General features: G+C 44.4%; 1 protein-coding gene across 1 annotated transcript in view; it reads right to left on the reverse strand.

Moving 5' to 3' along the window:
* Positions 1-6,440: 6,440 nt before the first annotated feature.
* Positions 6,441-18,463, reverse strand: part of pdzk1ip1 (PDZK1 interacting protein 1) — a 28,285-nt gene continuing 16,262 nt past the window's right edge. The window contains exons 2-4 of the mRNA XM_041208760.1: positions 16,522-16,648; positions 8,965-9,063; positions 6,441-7,118 (exon numbers count right to left, since the gene is read on the reverse strand). Coding sequence (XP_041064694.1) covers positions 7,034-7,118; positions 8,965-9,063; positions 16,522-16,648 — 311 coding nt within the window. The 3' untranslated portion in view covers positions 6,441-7,033. The remainder of the gene's footprint in view (positions 7,119-8,964; positions 9,064-16,521; positions 16,649-18,463) is intronic.

Genomic DNA, 18,463 nt, shown 5'->3' on the forward strand with positions numbered 1-18,463 from the left:
GTGTCCCTAAGTGAAAGAAGCCAGGTCAACTTAAAATCAGTTCCCAATGGGGACACGTTTGCACTACAGTTCGTAAAGCTAAAGGATGCGTTATTCTGCATCTGTCTTGTGCTATAAATGAGCTGAGAGTGCTTGAAGCTGGATATCAGAAATTAATCACTTACATATTCCTCATTTTGAAGGGCACAAAAATTCACCAAAACATTCTGATTTAATTTGTATGAAATGTTCCAAAGCTTAACTGTTTTACTTTTCTAGGAATTTGTCTATTCCTTCTCTCCCACCATAATTCAGTTGATTGCACGATCAGATACTCAAAGGTCAGAGGGTTTCTGGCCACAGACCTGCCCAATGGCAGCATTTGGCTTCCAATGGCAAATGACCCTCCCAGGATCTGCTGTCCATGTTGTAGTGGCCCAAAATTGATGACGAACAGACCAATAAGACACCTGGGCACATGCAGGCATCTGCAGCTCACCAGTCTAAATTATATGAGGTTGAATTTTAATCACGCCTCAGACTTACCTATTCCAGCAGATGGATCATTCCCCATACACAGTTCACATTAACAGTCTACTGCTATTAAATTTCCCCAGTCTGTTTTGAAAATCTTAATTGAGGGATAAAAATTGGCCAGTACACCCCTGCTTTTCTTTTTTTAATACCATGGGATCTTTTACTTCCAACTGAAATAGCCAACAGGCCCCGGCTTAACATCTCATCTGTAAGTTGGCACCTCTGACAACCTCAGAAATAAAAACAGCAAATTCTGGAAATACTATGTGGAGAGAGAAACCAAGTTAACATTTCAAGTCGATGGTCCTTCATCAAAAGAGTTCATGTAATCCTGCTCTGAAGTGTCAACCTAGCTTGTGAGCTCAAGTCTTTGGAGAACTTGAACCTACAATCTTCTGACTCACAGGTGAGAAACAGATAGACATTTTGGTAACATAAACCCTGAAAGTACTTAACAGGGTAGACACTGAGAGGTTGCTTCCCCTGTCTGGAGAATCTAGAATATCGAGACACAGTCTTGGAATAAAGGATCGATCATTTAGGACTGGGATGAAGAGAAATTTCTTCCCTCAGAAGGTTGTAAATCTTTGCAATTCTCTACCACAGAAGGTTCATCGTTGAGTATATTCAAGGCTGGGATAGACAGATTTCTGATCTCCCAGAGAATCAAGGAATATGGGGAGAGAGCAGGAAAGCAGAGTTGAGGTAGGAGATCAGCCCTGATCACATTGAATGGTGGAGCAGGCTTGAGGGTCATTTAGTCTACTCCTGTTCCTATTTTTTATGTTCTTATGTTCTGACATAGAAATACGACATCAGGGGATCAATTTTAGAAGTTGGTGTCATATCGAATTGACTAAAGGAAGAACCTCAAAGCCCAGCGGAAAGATGGGCAGAGATGGCCTGAGCACTAGGTACACAGCCACACAATGCTGCAAAAATTTTAACCTGGCAAGGATAGAGGGACTTCCACTTAGAACTACATGCTGTAAATGTGTTGAAGAGCTTATGTAAGTTGTGATTAATGCCTATGAGGTAACATGGTCCTCTCCCCCACTTTCAATCATACTTTTACCTACATTCTCCCCATAACTATCTCCTGGAATATCATTGTATGTTCCATTTACCTATCAGCACACCCAATATGGATGATGGTATAAATGCTGATACCGGAGATTCACTGCATGTTATAGGAGCAAAAGACCATTCTTACATTTTGATTTTCGTCTTCAAGAAGGCTGTCCACAATAGCTGAGAGCTTTCTGATAATCAGCAGATTCAAAATCTTTAATATCTTATACCCTATGAAGAGGAAATTGTGAAAATCCTGGCAATAGAAGCCATAAAGGACAATGATAGTGACACAGTAGACATTCATGTTTCAACTGAGGATATGATATGCTACTTCTTTTCCTATTGTAACCTGCATTAATTGTCACTGAAACATATTATGCAATCCTCATCCCTCCTGCTACTGAAAAGAAATTAGTTCTATTCCTCAAGACTCCATTTTAACCTCTCCTCTGGAAAACGCTCTGTGAGTAATGGTGTGTTAGTGGTAGGAAGATAAAGTGGGTGTTTTTTTAATTCATTCATGGGGTCTGGGCATCACTGGCAAGACCAGAATTTACTGCCCATCCCTAACCACTCTTGAGAAGATGGTGATGAACCAGCTGCCTTATACTGCTGTAGCCTGTGTGGTATCCGTACACCCATAGTAATGTTAAGAAGGGAGTTCCTGGATTTTGACCCAGCGACATTGAAGAAACAGTGATACAGTTCCAAGAAAGGATGGTGTGTGGCTTGGAGGGGAGGTGGTGGTATTCCCATGCATTTATTGCCATTGTGATTGAAGTTGTGGGTTTGGAATGTGCTGTCAAAGGAGTCTTGGCAAGTTGCTGCAGTGCATCTTGTAGATGGTACACACGGCCGCCACTGTGCATTGACAATGGATGGAGTGACTGTTTAAGGTGGTGGATGGGGTACCAATCAAGAGCTGCACAGAGCCAGGCAAGTGTGGAGTATTCCATCACACTCCAGACTTGTGCCTTGCAGATGGTGGACAGGCATTGGGTAGTCAGGAGCTGAGTTACTCACTACAGAATTCCTCGCCTCTGACCTGTTCTTGTAGCCACAGTTTTGTTGGCAGTTCAGTTTCTGGTCGATGGTAATCCTCAGGGTGCTGATTGTGGGGGATTCAACAATGGCAATGCCATTGAATGTCAAGGGGAGATAGTTAGATTCTCTCTTGTTGAAAATAGTCATTGCCTGGCACTTGTGCAGTGCAAAAGTTACTTGCCACTCATCATCACAGGCTATAATATTGACTACATCTTGCTGTAGGCAGACACTAACCGCTTCCATTCCTGAGGAATCATTAATGGTGCTGAACATTGTGCAATCATCAGTGAACATCCCCACTTCTGACCTTACGGCGAAGGGAAGATTATTGTTGAAGCAGCTAAAGATGGTTTGGCCTTGAACACTTCCCTGAGGAGCTCCTGCAGCCATGCCCTGGGGCTGAGGTAATTGGCCTTGAACAACCACAACCATCTTCCTTTGTGCTGGATATGACTCCAACCTCAGAGATTTTCCCCTCTGATTCCCATTGTCTCCAGTTTTGTCAGGACTCCTTAATGCCACACTCAATTAATGTTGCTTTGATGTCAAGGGCAGTCACTCTCACCTCACCTCTTGACTGCAGCTCTCTTGTCCATGCTTTGACCAAGACTATAATGACGTATGTAGCCAATTGGTCCTGATGGAACCTGAGCTTTGGTGAGCAGGTTATTGGTGAGTAGGTGTCATTTGATAGCACTGTCAACAACATCATCTATCACTTTGCTAATGATCAGAAGTGGTCAGTAATTGGCTGGATTGGGTTTGTCTTGTTTTTGGTGACAGAACATAACTGGGCAATTTTCAACATTTTTTGGTGGATGTCAGTTTAGTAGCTGTACTGGAACAGCTTGGTTACAGGTGTAAGTAGTTATGGAGCACAAATCTTCAATTCTACAGCCAGGATGTTTTCAGGGCCCATATCCTTTGAACACAATTCTGCTGCTGATGGCCTGCAGCTCCTGATGGATGCCATGTTTGAAGCTCTAGGTCTATTCTGAGTCTAAAATATTTAGCATTGTAATAGCGCCACACAACACAATGCATGTCCTCAGTGTGAAGAAAGAACTTTAATTCCACAAGGACTGTGCAGTGGTCACTCCTACCAATACTGTCATGGACAGATGCATCTGCCACAGTTAGATTGGTGAGGACAAGATCAAGTAAGTTTTCCCTTATGGCTGGTTCGCTCACCACCTGCCAGATGTGTCCTTCAGAAATCGGTTAGCTTGGTCAGTAATAGTGATAAACACTGAATTCCTCCAACCCAGAGTACATTCTGTGTCCTTGCTGCTCTCAGTGCTTCCTTCATGTGGTGTGCAACATGGAGAGGTACTGATTTATTAGCTGAGAAAGGGCAGTGGCTATCAATCAGACAAAGGTTTCCTTGTCCATATTTGACCTGATGCCATGAGTCCTCATGGAATCTGGAATCAAAGTTGAGGACCCCCAGAGCCACTGCCTCCTGACTGTATACCACTGTCGGCCCTGACGGTGGAAAAGGGCACACCCAGGGATGGTGATGGAGAAGTCTGGGACATTGGCTATAAGTATGATTTGGTGAATATGATCACATCAGGCTCTTGCTTGAATGACCCGTGTGGCAGCTCTCCCAATTTTGGCATAAGTCTACAGATGTTAGTAAGAAGGGCTTTCCATCCAATTTTATTTTTCTGACTGACTATGCAGAGTCAATATGGTAGTCAAGTTAAATCCTCCTGTATTGTTGTGGCACCAAAATGTGTTACAGACAAGATGAGGTGGTACTTTCGATCTTTAGATTTCTGTTCTTTATGTACATGGAAGTAGGAGCACTGCTAACTGCATCTAAAGAGTAGGAATGGGTGCCTTATGTCTCTGGTGCAGCTTCTGTTCTCCCCCTTCTTCTTCCATGAAGTTCCCATTGTATTTCCATTTCTGAAAGTAACCCCATTGCAAGTGGCAGAGGGGGAGATGATAAAGTAACTGGCAGGAACAATGTCAAATTCAGAATTGGCGGAGATATAAGAATTCTGGAAAGCCTTAAAATACCTGGTTTTGGATTTCTAAATGTACCCTTTCGTCAACACCTAACAACAGTGAACACCTGTAGTGTTCTTCTAGCAGCTTCTGTAGAGACATGAGAGTTAACATTTCAAATTAGTGATGTTCCCTCAGAACTGGAATGGTTAGAGACATAACAGTTCTTAAGCATGGCAGGGAAAGGGGGAGTAGGGAGGAAAGAACTAACAAGATCTGTGATAGAGTGAAAACAGGAGAGCTTAATTGACAAGAGGACAATAGTGCAATGCACAAGGAGATGGTAATGGGACAAGAAATAAAAGATTCAGAGGATGTGTAAATGGGTAAAGCGGCATCACCACAACTGTCCAAAAAAAAGGGTAGAGCTTATGGGCTGCAATTGTTGAATTTAGTCCAGAAGGTTGTAGAATGCCTAATCAAAAGATGAGATGCTGTTCTTCAAGCTTATGTTGACCTCAAAATCCGAGTCAATTCATTTGTTGGTTTAATTCTCAGTACAGCTATAATGACACAAATGGCTTATCGTTTTTATATTGTTAAAATAAGGGTTAATACAAAATAATCTTTTCACAATGTATATTATTTTTTCAAATGTATATTATTTTTTCAAATGCATTTCTAATTCATTTTGAAATCACTCGAGCTCATTATTGAACATTGTTTTTCATAGCAAGACAGAAGAACAGAACAAATTATTCATATGGTACCAGCTGCAAATCAAACAAAATTATTTTTATGAATGTGATTCTAAATTTCTATCCTGAAATAATCCAAAGCAGGTTTCTACCTTCACACAAAGGGGGAAAAGTGAAGTCACTTTGAGCTATCTCCATCCACCCCCTAGTGGCTGGTTTCAGAGCAGTGCTGGCAGATAACTAGGAGCTAAAAACAAAAAAACTGTGGATGCTGGAAATCCATAACAAAAACAGAATTACCTGGAAAAACTCAGCAGGTTTGGCAGCATCGGCGGAGAAGAAAAGAGTTGACATTTCGAGTCCTCATGACCCTTCGGCAGAACTTGAGTTCGAGTCCAAGAAAGAGTTGAAATATAAGCTGGTTTAAGGTGTGTGTGTGGGGGGCGGAGAGATAGAGAGAGAGAGAGGTGGGGGGGGGGGTGGTGTGGTTGTAGGGACAAACAAGCAGTGATAGAAGCAGATCATCAAAAGATGTCAACGACAATAGTACAATAGAACACATAGGTGTTAAAGTTAAAGTTGGTGATATTATCTAAACGAATGTGCTAATTAAGAATGGATGGTAGGGCACTCAAGGTATAGCTCTAGTGGGGGTTTTTTTTTATAATGGAAATAGGTGGGAAAAGGAAAATCTTTATAATTTATTGGAAAAAAAAGGGAAGGGGGAAACAGAAAGGGGTTGGGGATGGGGGAGGGAGCTCACGACCTAAAGTTGTTGAATTCAATATTCAGTCCGGAAGGCTGTAAAGTCCCTAGTCGGAAGATGAGGTGTTGTTCCTCCAGTTTGCGTTGGGCTTCGCTGGAACAATGCAGCAAGCCAAGGACAGACATGTGGGCAAGAGAGCAGGGTGGAGTGTTAAAATGGCAAGCGACAGGGAGGTTTGGGTCATTCTTGCGGACAGACCGCAGGTGTTCTGCAAAGCGGTCGCCCAGTTTACGTTTGGTCTCTCCAATGTAGAGGAGACCACATTGGGAGCAACGAATGCAGTAGACTAAGTTGGGGGAAATGCAAGTGAAATGCTGCTTCACTTGAAAGGAGTGTTTGGGTCCTTGGACGGTGAGGAGAGAGGAAGTGAAGGGGCAGGTGTTGCATCTTTTGCGTGGGCATGGGGTGGTGCCATAGGAGGGGGTTGAGGAGTAGAGGGTGATGGAGGAGTGGACCTAGGAGCTTGCTGCCTGCTCAGAGCAGCAGCTTGTCAGGCTCAAACCTATGGCTCCTTCCAGAATTCAGTTCAGTTCAGGGTTCAGTTCTTGGCATGATTGTGTTCAGGAGATATAGTCAGTGTAGAGGGGAATTTGTTCACAAAAATCAGAAGTTGAAAAATCCTGAACTGCTGTCACATATTTCGGAGTAAGCAGTGCATGTGATGTACAAAGTGGCATTTATGAGCAGGTCACCTGCCTACCCCAAAGCTCAGGGAAAGAAAAAAATCTGAATTTTTACATAAAAATATATTCAAAAAAATCAAATTTAAAAGCTCATACATGTGAAATACTCAGACTCATTGAAAAATGTGGTTAAAGTTGTACTAAAAGCTCCATATCATTAGAATTTCTCCATAATATGTCATATACCACCTGCATATTCAAAAATAAGCAAGGAAATGTGCTGTGCATCCAATAAATCATACAATATTAATCTATTACTGTAAATAGATCTTTTGAAAAACACCTTAATAGCACTACATTGCAGTTATAGTTATCTTTGGCGATTCATCATTGTTGATCTCACACATGTTTTCATAGGCATTAGGATGTTCACTGGATCTGTTGTATTAAGAAAGGTTAAACAATAGTGAGTATGAATTATCAAACAAATAAAATTATTCTTAAAATCACCGTGCTCTTATTTTATCCATCTTGTTCAGGGTAAAATAATTTCACTTTACAACACATATCAAATGATGATGGGTAATGAAGTGATAATGATATGAAGATTTAGTAAAAAAAATTATAATTATGAAAAAATACATTAAAGGAATTGGGGTGCTATAATCAGCCAGGTTTGCAATTTTTGATCGCCATTTGTGGCTCTTGCTGAAATGTACATAAGTGTGCATGCGCCACGTACAAGCTTGGCTTGGAGATGCTGGCCCCCAGTATTTGAATAGCTTGTTAAAACACACTCTCCAGGCTTACACATATGCCATGGCACCACAGTCAGCACTTAGTGGAAGGGAAAGAACTGGGCAGAGGAAAAAGGAAAAAAGGAAAAAATAAATCACCATAAGGCCAAAAGAAGGGTTCTAGTTGGTTGAGAACTACCATATGGCACAGAGTGAATGGTTTAAGTCAGCATCTGAGCACATTAGAAGGAGTAGGGAAAGTAGTAGAAGCTACATTTTACTATGTACATCTAGGGTGCAATAATTAATTCAAAAGTTATGTACTTATTGTTAAATTTACAGACCTGGTATGCAGAAACACAAATCAGACCTTGCTTCATTCTTTGTTGCCGAAATAATATCAGTTCTGATTTTTGCACTAACATTGTTGCCCAATTTTCTAGTGTTATAATACTCATCTAATAAACTGCATTGTATAAAATAAACATTTGGAAATGCAAAATGCTCCTGCAAATATTTCAAACCTCTGCTTATATCTCTGATTCAACCATGAATTTCTCTTATGCTTGTTATTCTCCACATGTTGTAGATGCAACACCATCTTTTGGGTTGCACCACTGCCAACATGCAATGTAGTGCTGCTGTAACACACAAATGTGGCATTTGATGCAATTCTCCCAGTGCATCCATTCCAGGTTAACAGCAGGGAATAGCTGCATTCGTTTAAAAAAGACACAGGAATCCACTGTATCATCTTTAAATTTCAAAAGTTCTGATAAGCACCCATCAATTATTTTCTACTCTTTTGAAATTTCACTGGCTGCCAAAGGTCAAGAGCAGAGCTGTATGCAAATGTTTAAGTGCACATCCACATAGCTCTGTCTTTTCCATACAAGTGATATCACAGTTTGCCACAGCCATCCTGTCATACCTCTGTCTCTGATGTTTCTTTATAGTCCAGCTCTGTGATTGGGATTTAGTTCTGGGATTTACTACCCCAATTGAGTCAGTAGCTAGGAGGTGGGGAGTGTATTTTTTTTTAAACATTGCAAACGGGAAAATATACTCAATATCCTGGTTGCTGACACTCACCACGATTGTTTTCAGGCTTGGTTCAAGTAATGATTTCAAGCGCAAAAGCTTTCTTTGCTGTTTACATATGGCAAACAGTCAACTAATTGAATGAACAAAAATTGAAACTGATTGTTTATTTTGATATGTAACAGGGTGCTATGAAGGGACCTTTTCAGGTGAGTGGTTCTGAGTGCTTTTGGAAGACAAAGTGTCTCTTTTACCTCAGGACGTTGCCACCAGTGACAGTGCTGTAAGATAAAGGTACCACAGCTTGTAAAGTTTTTTGAAGCTTATTCCTAACTGCTTCCAGAAACATTCCACCTTAAATGATTCTACTATCAGCTCTTATGTTGACATTTCTTTGTAAATGACATTTGTTGTCCCTGGCTATGTGCTGGTGACTAAGTAAAATATTTGAATCACTGCACTGCTGAAATTCAGAGCATTTAGGAAAATATTAACCATTGAGTCACCTCACAGCATCTTTTAAAGTCAGGGTTTCAGTGATTTGTGTTCCATTAATATTTGCATAGTCAGCTTCTGTTGCTGGTGGTTCTGGTTGATTACTCTCCCTGAGCAAAAATGAGAAAGATTGAAGCAAAATTAAATTACATTTTTGATACTGAAATTCAGCTGCATAGTTTCTTTAATCATTTGGCTTTGCTGTCTGGTGAAATATTAATATCACATTCCAGAGCTCCAGTGGGATTGAATATAAAGTTCAACCTTTCGGACATCAAGTACTCGTTTCCTTTGCTTTGCAGGTTATGTTAATAGAAGTTTTGAAAGTGAACATCAATTAAAATGTTTAGATATGTAACACTGAAAAATTTAATCTTAGCGACTATTAATCAGCATCTGGCAAGTTTATAGTTCTACATGCATTTTGCTAAAATTTCTTTTAACTGATTGACACCAAGGAATTATGATGTTTTACAATATTTTGTGTGGGAATCAACTATCCTCTTGTTGTGGGTACAAAAATCCCAGCATCCTTGCAAAATATCTCCTTATCTCCAAACATCCCCTTCTGCTCCAATGTCCTTAAATATGTTCCCCCACCCCCCCCCCCAAATTTGTGTCCCTCTTTCACAGAACTCCATGTTTGAATCCCTCCTATCAGGTTTCCCCTCCTGCCTTGGAATCAAAGTCACAAAAGCAACTGTGACAAAGGTATACGTTCCCTCCTTATCCTTCTAGACATGTTTGCAGCCTTTGGCATAGTTGATCACACCATCCCATTCCAATGCCACTCCATGACTCCAGCTAGGTGAGACTGCATTTGCCTGGATCCATTCTTATCTATCTAATTGCAGCGAAAGAATCCCCTCCAAAGGCTTCTTTCCTTGCTTCCTTACCATTGCCTCCAGTGTCCCCCAAGCATCTATCCTTGACCCACCCCTATTTCTCATTTATATACTGCTCCTCAGTAAACACATCACTTTCCATAATTAGGCTGATGACACCCAGCTCTACTTCACCACCACCTCTTTCAACCTCTTCACTACTCATCTGACATTTGGTACTGGATGAGCAAAAATTCTACCCAGTTAAATATATGGAAAGACAAAGCCATTGTTTTTAGACCTTGCCATAAACTCCATTCCCTAACCATTGACTGCATCCCTCTCCCTGGCACTTATCTGACACTGATCAAGACCCTGTTTGAAATCATGTTGTCATATTTGACCTCGAGATGAGCTTGCAACCACACACCCACCAAAAGTGCCCTATTTCCAACTCTGTAATATTGCCTGACTCTATCCCTGCCACAGCTGCTGAAACCATTGTTACCTCTAGACTTGAATATTCTAATACACTCCTGATCAGCTTCGCACGTTCTACTCTTCCATTATTTGAGGATGTGCAAAACTTCGCTGCCTGCGTTTAACTCATACCAAATCCCATTCACCCATCACCCTGGTGCCCGCTGACCTACACTGACTCCCAGTTAACAACGCCTCGATTTTAAAATTCTCATCTTAATTTTCAAATCTCTCCACTGCCTTGTCCCTCCCCACCTCTGTAATCTCCTCCAACCCCACAAGTCTCCTCTAATTATGGTCTCTTGAGCATCTCAGATTTTAATCGCTCCGCCATTGGTAGCCGGACGTTAGGCTGCCTTAACCCGAAGTGCTGGAATTCCCTCTGTATATCTCTCCACCTCTAATCTCACTTTCCAACATTAAGATGTTCCTCCTTTCTATAATGTCCCAATATCCCTTTCGTGGCTTGCTGTCATGTTTTGTTTCATAATGCTCCTGTGAAATGCCTTGGGATGTTTTATTACGTTAAAGTTGCTATATAAATTCAACTTATTGTTGCTATTTGGTCACCGATAATAAATGAATAATTTTAGGCATAATTTTCCCAGAATTGCATTAGGTGCATTAGTGGATGGGTGAAATGGAGTCCTACCCATCGATGAAAATGGTGGGCTTTCATACCGTATCGTCCCAACCCGCCTCATTATTTATTCACTCCTGTGAACCACACCGTTTCCATGGAGGGTGGGTTCTCATTCACCCGCTCGCCATCACCTCGCTGTTGCATCACGCCGGCTACCATCTTTAAAAGGTTGCCACCAGCAAAGCGCTCATCGCCACCAGCTCACCACCGCTGCCCGGGAGGCACGGCCAGCAAAGGAATAAAGGCTGCAGTGCCCCACTTCAATGACGGGACCATCAAGTGACTGCTGGATGCCGTGGAGGCCTGCTGTGATGTGTTCTACCCCACTCTAGCCGCAGGGTGGGCAGCAATGTCACTAACCCAGCTTGGGAGACGGTGGCAGCAGTGGTCAGTGCAAATGCCCTGCAGAGGAGGACAGCCACCCAGTGCCGCAAAAGGATGAATGGTCTCTCCGCTCTTCCAGGGTAAGTCACTCTTTTCATCGCTCCCAACTCACACGTTTTCAGACCCATCACTCATCCACAGGACCCTCACTCACTGCCGGTGCAAGGGACATCACCATTCACTCATACACACCATCATTGTCCTCATCCCGTCCATGGGAACGCTCACCACTCACACAGGCAAGGAATACTTATCATCTGGCCCGGCAGGCATCCTGATACACTCTCCCCATCTCTATCCATGCAGGACAAACTGGCTCACAACAGGAGGGAAAGGTTGCAGACAGGTGGAGGGATGCCGGAGATCAAAGTTCTGACAGAATTCAAAAACAGTCATCCAGCTGGCCGGCGATGACTGGGACTGGTCCTGTGCTGACAGTGAGGTCAGTGCTGCTCCACCAAGTGAGAATCCAGCAGTTGAACATCCATCAGACAACCATGCTGTGAGTGATGTGTCATCTTTCACAGGCCACTGCCATGTACTAATTATCTCCCCTTGCTTTCACAGGCGCATCTGCCAAACAACTGACAGAGTCCATGACCCAGGGCCTCCAAACAAGCCCCAAAGAAACCTCTGAAGAGGAATCTGAAGGCACTCTCCCCGAAGTCCCGTCACAGCGCTCACCCACACCCTCCACCAGCGCAGAGACACACATCTTGGTGGGACCTAGCTTTAGAGTAGCCTCGGGGTCACAACCTGGTGAGGACACCGCACTTTCTGATTCACAGCAGGCGGAAGCAGGGACTTCCCAGGTCCCTGGCATTCAGAGGACTGCTGGAGGCCAGAATGTTACTGAGTCTGAATCAGATGATGAGCCTCTGGACTCGGTCATGTCACAGTTGCTGAAGCTGCGAAGGCAAGCTCGGGAACAACAGGAAGGGTTGTCCACTACACTCCTCTGATTGAAAGGCATGATGAAGGAGTTTGTCCACCTTCAGGCTGAGGTGATAGCGCCGGCATTACAGTGCACCGAGGTCAACACTGGCAGGATGGCAGCTGCCATGGAGACCTTGGTCCAGGACATCACTCCTGCACTGCTGCGCACGCTTAATTCCATCGCTATTGCTCTAGTTGGCCTCCAACAGTCTGTATGCGAAAGGGGTGCTGGGCAGGTTGATCTCACTCCAGCTACCCCTCCTGCTCACAGAGTCAGCCAGGGTCCCTTGGGCATCCATAGGGAGGAGGATCAGCAAATGCACACTCCGGGGCCATCCACCCAGGTGACTCTCGGAGTGACCAGCCCATCTAAATCCCCTCTTCCTGTGACCTCAGCAGCTCCAGCTTCACAGGCCGAGGAGGATGCCACTGCCACACTGCAGGACCCCAAAAGCAGGCCGACGCCCTCCAAGTCTCAGGCCTCCAGGGGATGCCTGCCAAAGTCATTATAGACAGGGTGTAAAAGTCAGCAGGCTGCCTCCACCTCTGCTGTAGATGTCCAGGGAGCACCAAGATGTAGCAACAGGATTAGAAAAGTGAAGTAAAAGTAGTTGCACAGCCTGGCCACGGGTGTTAATCACTTGTACATACTGTTCACTATTGTCAATAAACTCCTAAGAATGTTTCCCTGCCTATGGCTCCTTGTTCTGATGAGCAGTGTTCGTGTCACTCAGATGTGAATCCTTTCTGCACAAGATAAAAGGCAAGTGTCTCAATCCTGGGCCTCTTCCCTGTTCTCTGTGCAGCCTTTATACTACAGTGATGATCCAGCCTCACACTCCCTGGAAACATTACTGATGCCTGCACCTCGGTGGTGCTGGTCATTGCTGCCAGAATATAGTGAGCAAGCGCCACAGAGTTCTCTCATTCTCTCTGTGTGCAGCTGGTATATGACCACCACACATCCTTTAAGGTGGGGCTGGCCCCCATCACACCAGCATCTGTGACCAGTGATGCTATGCGCTAGTTCCTGAAGGGCTGAGGTGCTGAAGGTGGACACAGCATCAGATGCGTCTAAAGTTTCATGGCTGCATCTCTGAGATGGCCCTGATCATGGAGCACAAGTGAGCTGCCCTCGGCCAGACAGGGGTCAGACATTCTCAGAGGCTATGTGAAGATCTATGGAGTGTCCTTACTGCAAGTTGTCATTATCCTCCTGCAAACGAGCAACTATTAGGACCTCCACTGCATTTCCATGACAGGAGCAGTCTCACAGAGGGTATTGGTGCTGTGACTGGCATTCACAACTGCGATGTGATGATCTACGGGGAATCCACACTGCATATTGTCATCATCCTCCACAAATCTAACAGCTATGAGGGCCTCCCGAATGCACTTGCCTCATCTAGTCAGTGTGAGAGCCTCATCCTCATCCTCATCACCAAGGACCCCCTCACCCTCATCCCCGTCGGCATCCTCCTCATCCAAGGAGACCTCCAGCTCCTCCATCTCCTCCTCAGCCAGCTCCTTTCCGCGTTGCAGCGCCAGGTTGTAAAGGGCACAGCAGGCGACGCTGATGTGTCACGGCCGCTGTGGACTATGTTGCAGGTTCCACCAGACTGGTCCAGGCACCAGAACCGCATCTTCAGCATCCCGCTGATCAGCTCCACCAAGTTGTGAGCTGCTGCATGAGCCTCATTATACCATCGCTCTGCTGCAGTCTGAGGCTGCCACACGGGTGTCATCAGCCATGGCCTCTGCGGGTAGCCCTTGTACCCGAGGAGCCAATCCTGCTGCCTCTGTGGACCCTGGAAGACTGCAGGGATCTCTGCGAGTGACTCAGGATATAGGCACACTCCCTGGAAACAGTGCGCATACCTGCAGGATGTGTGGTGGTCATATACCAGCTGCACATTCAATGAGTGGAAGCACTTGCGGTTGATGAAGTCCACTGAGTGTAGCATTGGAGACCTGAGCGCCACATGAGTGCAGTCAATCACACCCTGCACCTGTGGGAATCCCGAGATCAGGGTAAATCCAGTGGCCCTTGCATCCTGGCTGTCCCAGTCCCGGGTGAGATGTACAAAGTTGTGTGCCGTGTAGAAGATGGCATCTGTGACCCCATGGATGCATTTGTGGGCAGCAGATTGTGAAATCTCACAGAGGTCGCCTGTGGAGCCCTGAAAGGAGCCACTAGCATAGGAACTGAGTGCTGTGGTCACTTTCACAGCCACTGGCAGTGCATGCCCTCCATATCCCCTTAGCACCAAGTAATGCAGGAAGTGGCAGATGTGAGACACCAGGTCCCTGGACATGCACAGTTGTTGGTGACACTAGTTCTCAGTCATCTGCAGGAATGGCAGGTGGCATCGATAGATCCTGGGTGTCACTAGGCCCTGACCAGCCACAGCTCAAGGTCACTCCTGGGCAGTGTGTACGGGAGCCCCTGCTGTCCCTTCTTCATGAGGTTGCTGCTCCTGCCTTTGCAAAGCCAGGTGCCTCAGTCACTCTCTCCTCAGTCTTTTACGGTCTCTATAGGCCATCAGGCATACAGCTAGGTCACCAGGATCCATGGTCCTGATGTGGTCCTCCTGCAGCATGAAAGAGAGAGAGAGGGAGATGTGGTTATCATGGCTGTTCTTAGCACCTTTCCTGGCCCTGTGTGACCACCCCTTACTGCTTCCCAGAGAGTGCTGATCACCCCTCAGATGGCCAGAGATGAGTGTGCTGCATGGCTGCCCGTGAACCTGCGACATGGGGGACACTGCTCCAAACCAGGATACTGAGATTTTAAGGACCTGTGAGCGCCCCCAGCAGTGAATGCTACATGGCCAGTGTTGGAGAGGAGATTGTACAACGTGTGCAGTCCAACTACTCCGTGGCCCAATAAAGTGGTGGTGGAGTTGAAGTCTGTGCTGGGGGCGTATGGGAAGTATGGTAAGGTATGGAGCGCTTGGTGGGCAGGCTAGAAGCCCAACCCCAATCATATCACTGTGGCTGTGCCTGATCTGTCTCAGTTGCAGAGGTATGGTCAGTTTATACAGGTGTCCCTAACGCGTGGCCACTTTCCTTACTTACCCTGTCCCCCACCTCGATTGCGTGTGCACAGGATACAGCTCCAGGGCAGCACTTGAAAGTTTAGCAAAGATGAAAGCATATTTGACATTTTTAAATCATTTTTTTATTCTCCCAGGCAATGGAGAATGGACATGTCATCATGGTTAATTAATGTTATTCAACAATTTTCAGGCACCCTTTCACAACATAAGTATTCGTATATTCTCTTTAACTCTGTCACTCAGATACACTAAACCAGTCCGTAGACATTAAGAGCATCCGTCAAACATTAGTTTTAGTCATACAGATTAATCGTGTTAACTGTGGTCATGGGCTTGAATTTTTAGCTCAGTGGGCAGGCGCAATTGGCCGGACGGGATCAGACAGGAAACAGGCCGCACGCCAACCGCAATTGGACCCCAACTGTGATTTCTCGCTGGCTGGTCAATTACTGGCCAGGCAGCGTGAAGCACGTGCTGGAAAGCTCAGCACTGCCGGGGTGGGGGCAGGAGGAAGGTGTGCGAAGACGTCAACGCGGACGCGGGCGAGCACTGACTGAAAGCTCCCTGAAGGTAGAGAGCTGCCTCAAGGAGCTGTAGACTCAAAAATGTCCAATAAAGTTTTATAAAGCAGGAAAAAAAAATGTCCACGCATCACAATCAGGCACCTGAAAATATAGGTGATAAAAAATAAAAATCTGTGGGCAGCATTTTTATTTTATTTCATAACGGAAACCTCATCCCATCTTTGGATGAGATTTCATGAAAAATGTAAAGGCCGCCCATCTGATTTGCACATCCGCCAACTGTAAGGTTGGACAGGCAACGGAAAATAGCAGACACTTGCACCGTCAATGGGCTTAATTGCCCCCTCAATTGTTGCGGGCAAAATGTTGCATCAGTGCGCAATGACGTAGGGACGCTTGCCCGATGTCATCTCGTGCTATTTCATACCTGAACTGGTTGGGCGCACACCTGCCCGATCAGCATAATATTCAGCCCATGAAGAAATTGCAGGCTGCGTTTATTATCCCAAACCACCCTGATACACATCCCAGAGATTGGTGGTATGTGAACAGCCCCCTTGAATATAACCCTTTTCGATGGCATGAGAGATCAGGGAAGAGAAGAAAATTACTGGTTTAAAAGCAGCATATTGCAAATTTCAAAATTATTTGCATAATCAAGAAACTGTCAATTAGTAAGGAGCTCATACAGTAAAAATAAAATAATCCAGGAACTTACTCAGAATTTTTGCACCAGAGTTTATTCATGATAAATCCAATGAAACATACGCACAAAAACACAACGACTGCAATGATTCCTGTAAGCCAAGGTTGGAAACCTCTGCTGGACTGTTCTTTAGGCTCTTCTGTTGAAAAAAAGACATAAAGTCACCAGAAACTAAACCCATTTCATGTAATTAAATTGTCCTTTCATAGATCTAAGATGGTTCAATGCAGAAATTACGCCTCTTTCTAAGGAAGCCATTCACATTTTATGCAATGCTGCATAAATTGTAATATATTTATCAGTTACAATATTGCATTTGTGATGTTGCATGTTTTAAATGTTCATAAATCTGTTTCCTTTATAATGCTCACTCCCTCAAATTCCAAACATTAGTAACATTATAAAAAGTACTAAAACTAACCTTTCGGCCTGAATTTTTAGGTTGTCAGGCACGTGTGATTGGCGGGCCTGGGAGCAGCTGGGAAACGGACCCCTGCAATTTCACGTTGGTTGGCCAATTAACAGCCAGCCAGGATGAACCGTGAGCTAAAAAGCTCAGCGCTACCAGGGTGGGGGCAGAAAGAGGGCGGGTGACTATGTCACTGCAGGCACGGGTGACTATGTCACTGCAGGCACGGGTGAGTGCTGCCAGAGAGCTCCCTGAAGGCAGACAGCTGCCTCAGGGACCTCCACAGATGTCACTCCACCAGTATATTGTTAAGAAACTCATCGATGAGAGAGATTTATGGCAGAGGAGACCATTCAGCCCATCAAGTTCATGTCAGCTGAAAAAGAGCTATCCATCCAAATCCCACGTTCCAGCTCTTGGTCCCTAGCCCATTAGTTTATGACACTTCAAGTGCATATCCAAATACATTTTAAATGCGATGAGGGTTTCTGCCTTTACTATCCTTTTAGGCAGTGAGTTCCAGAACCCCAAACAAAGATTTCTCCTCAATTTCCCTACCTTTCTATCAATTATTTTAAATCCATCTCCCCGGTTATTGATCTCACTTCTGAAGTAAATACCCTTTTTAAGCCTCCTCATAATTTCCTACACCTCAATTAATTCTCCCCTCAGTCAACTCTGATCCACAGAAAATAGCCCAGCCTATCCAATATTTCATCATAGTTTAAATTCTCCATTCCAAGCAACGTCCTCACAAAACTCTTAAACAATTAACAAGAGAAGGAGGCTCCACGAGCATCACCAGCCCTAATGATGGGGGAGTCCAGTATGTTAGTACAAAAGACAAGGCTGAAGCATTTGCAACCAGCTTCAGCCAGAAGGGGCGAATAGATGATCCATCTCGGCCTTCTCCTGAGGTCCCCGGATGCCAGTCTTCAGCCAATTGATTGACTCCATGTGATAACACGAAATGGTTGAAAGCACTGGATATAGCAGAGGCTATGTTTCATGACAACATCCCGGCTCATTATTGAAGTAGACTACTTTCTTACTCCTAACTTTCCAACTACAATGGCCTGGTGTTTGAAACCTTTCTCACTGTGAACAAATTCCAGAGAAACCCAGCCTTCTTAACTTTGTCCTCTTAAATTGCCTGAGGCTTGGAATCATTTTGGTTCCTTGGCTCTTGAACTTCTCAAGTATAGTAATGATGTTCCTTTAATTCATTGACCATAACAATGATCAATAGTCTAGTTGGAGTCTGATCAATACCTCATACAGCAACCAAACAACCTGGACTTTATATCATGGTTACTGTAATCCATAGTAGTATTTTTTACTACAGACAAGTACTAAGCTGATGGTTTCATAGATCCACAAACCCCTTAAATTTCCTAATAGCTCAGCATGCTGTATATATATTCCATTTAACATACATCTCTTTTTTTTGCATATGAATTATTTTATTCTCAAACACAATGAGCTGCATTTGTTACCTTCCAATTTCGTGCCTGAATCCTCCTCAATCTGGTTGCATTTGCTGAG

This window comes from Carcharodon carcharias, chromosome 16 (genome assembly GCF_017639515.1).
Source record: "Carcharodon carcharias isolate sCarCar2 chromosome 16, sCarCar2.pri, whole genome shotgun sequence".
In the NCBI taxonomy this organism is placed as follows: Eukaryota; Metazoa; Chordata; class Chondrichthyes; order Lamniformes; family Lamnidae; genus Carcharodon; species Carcharodon carcharias.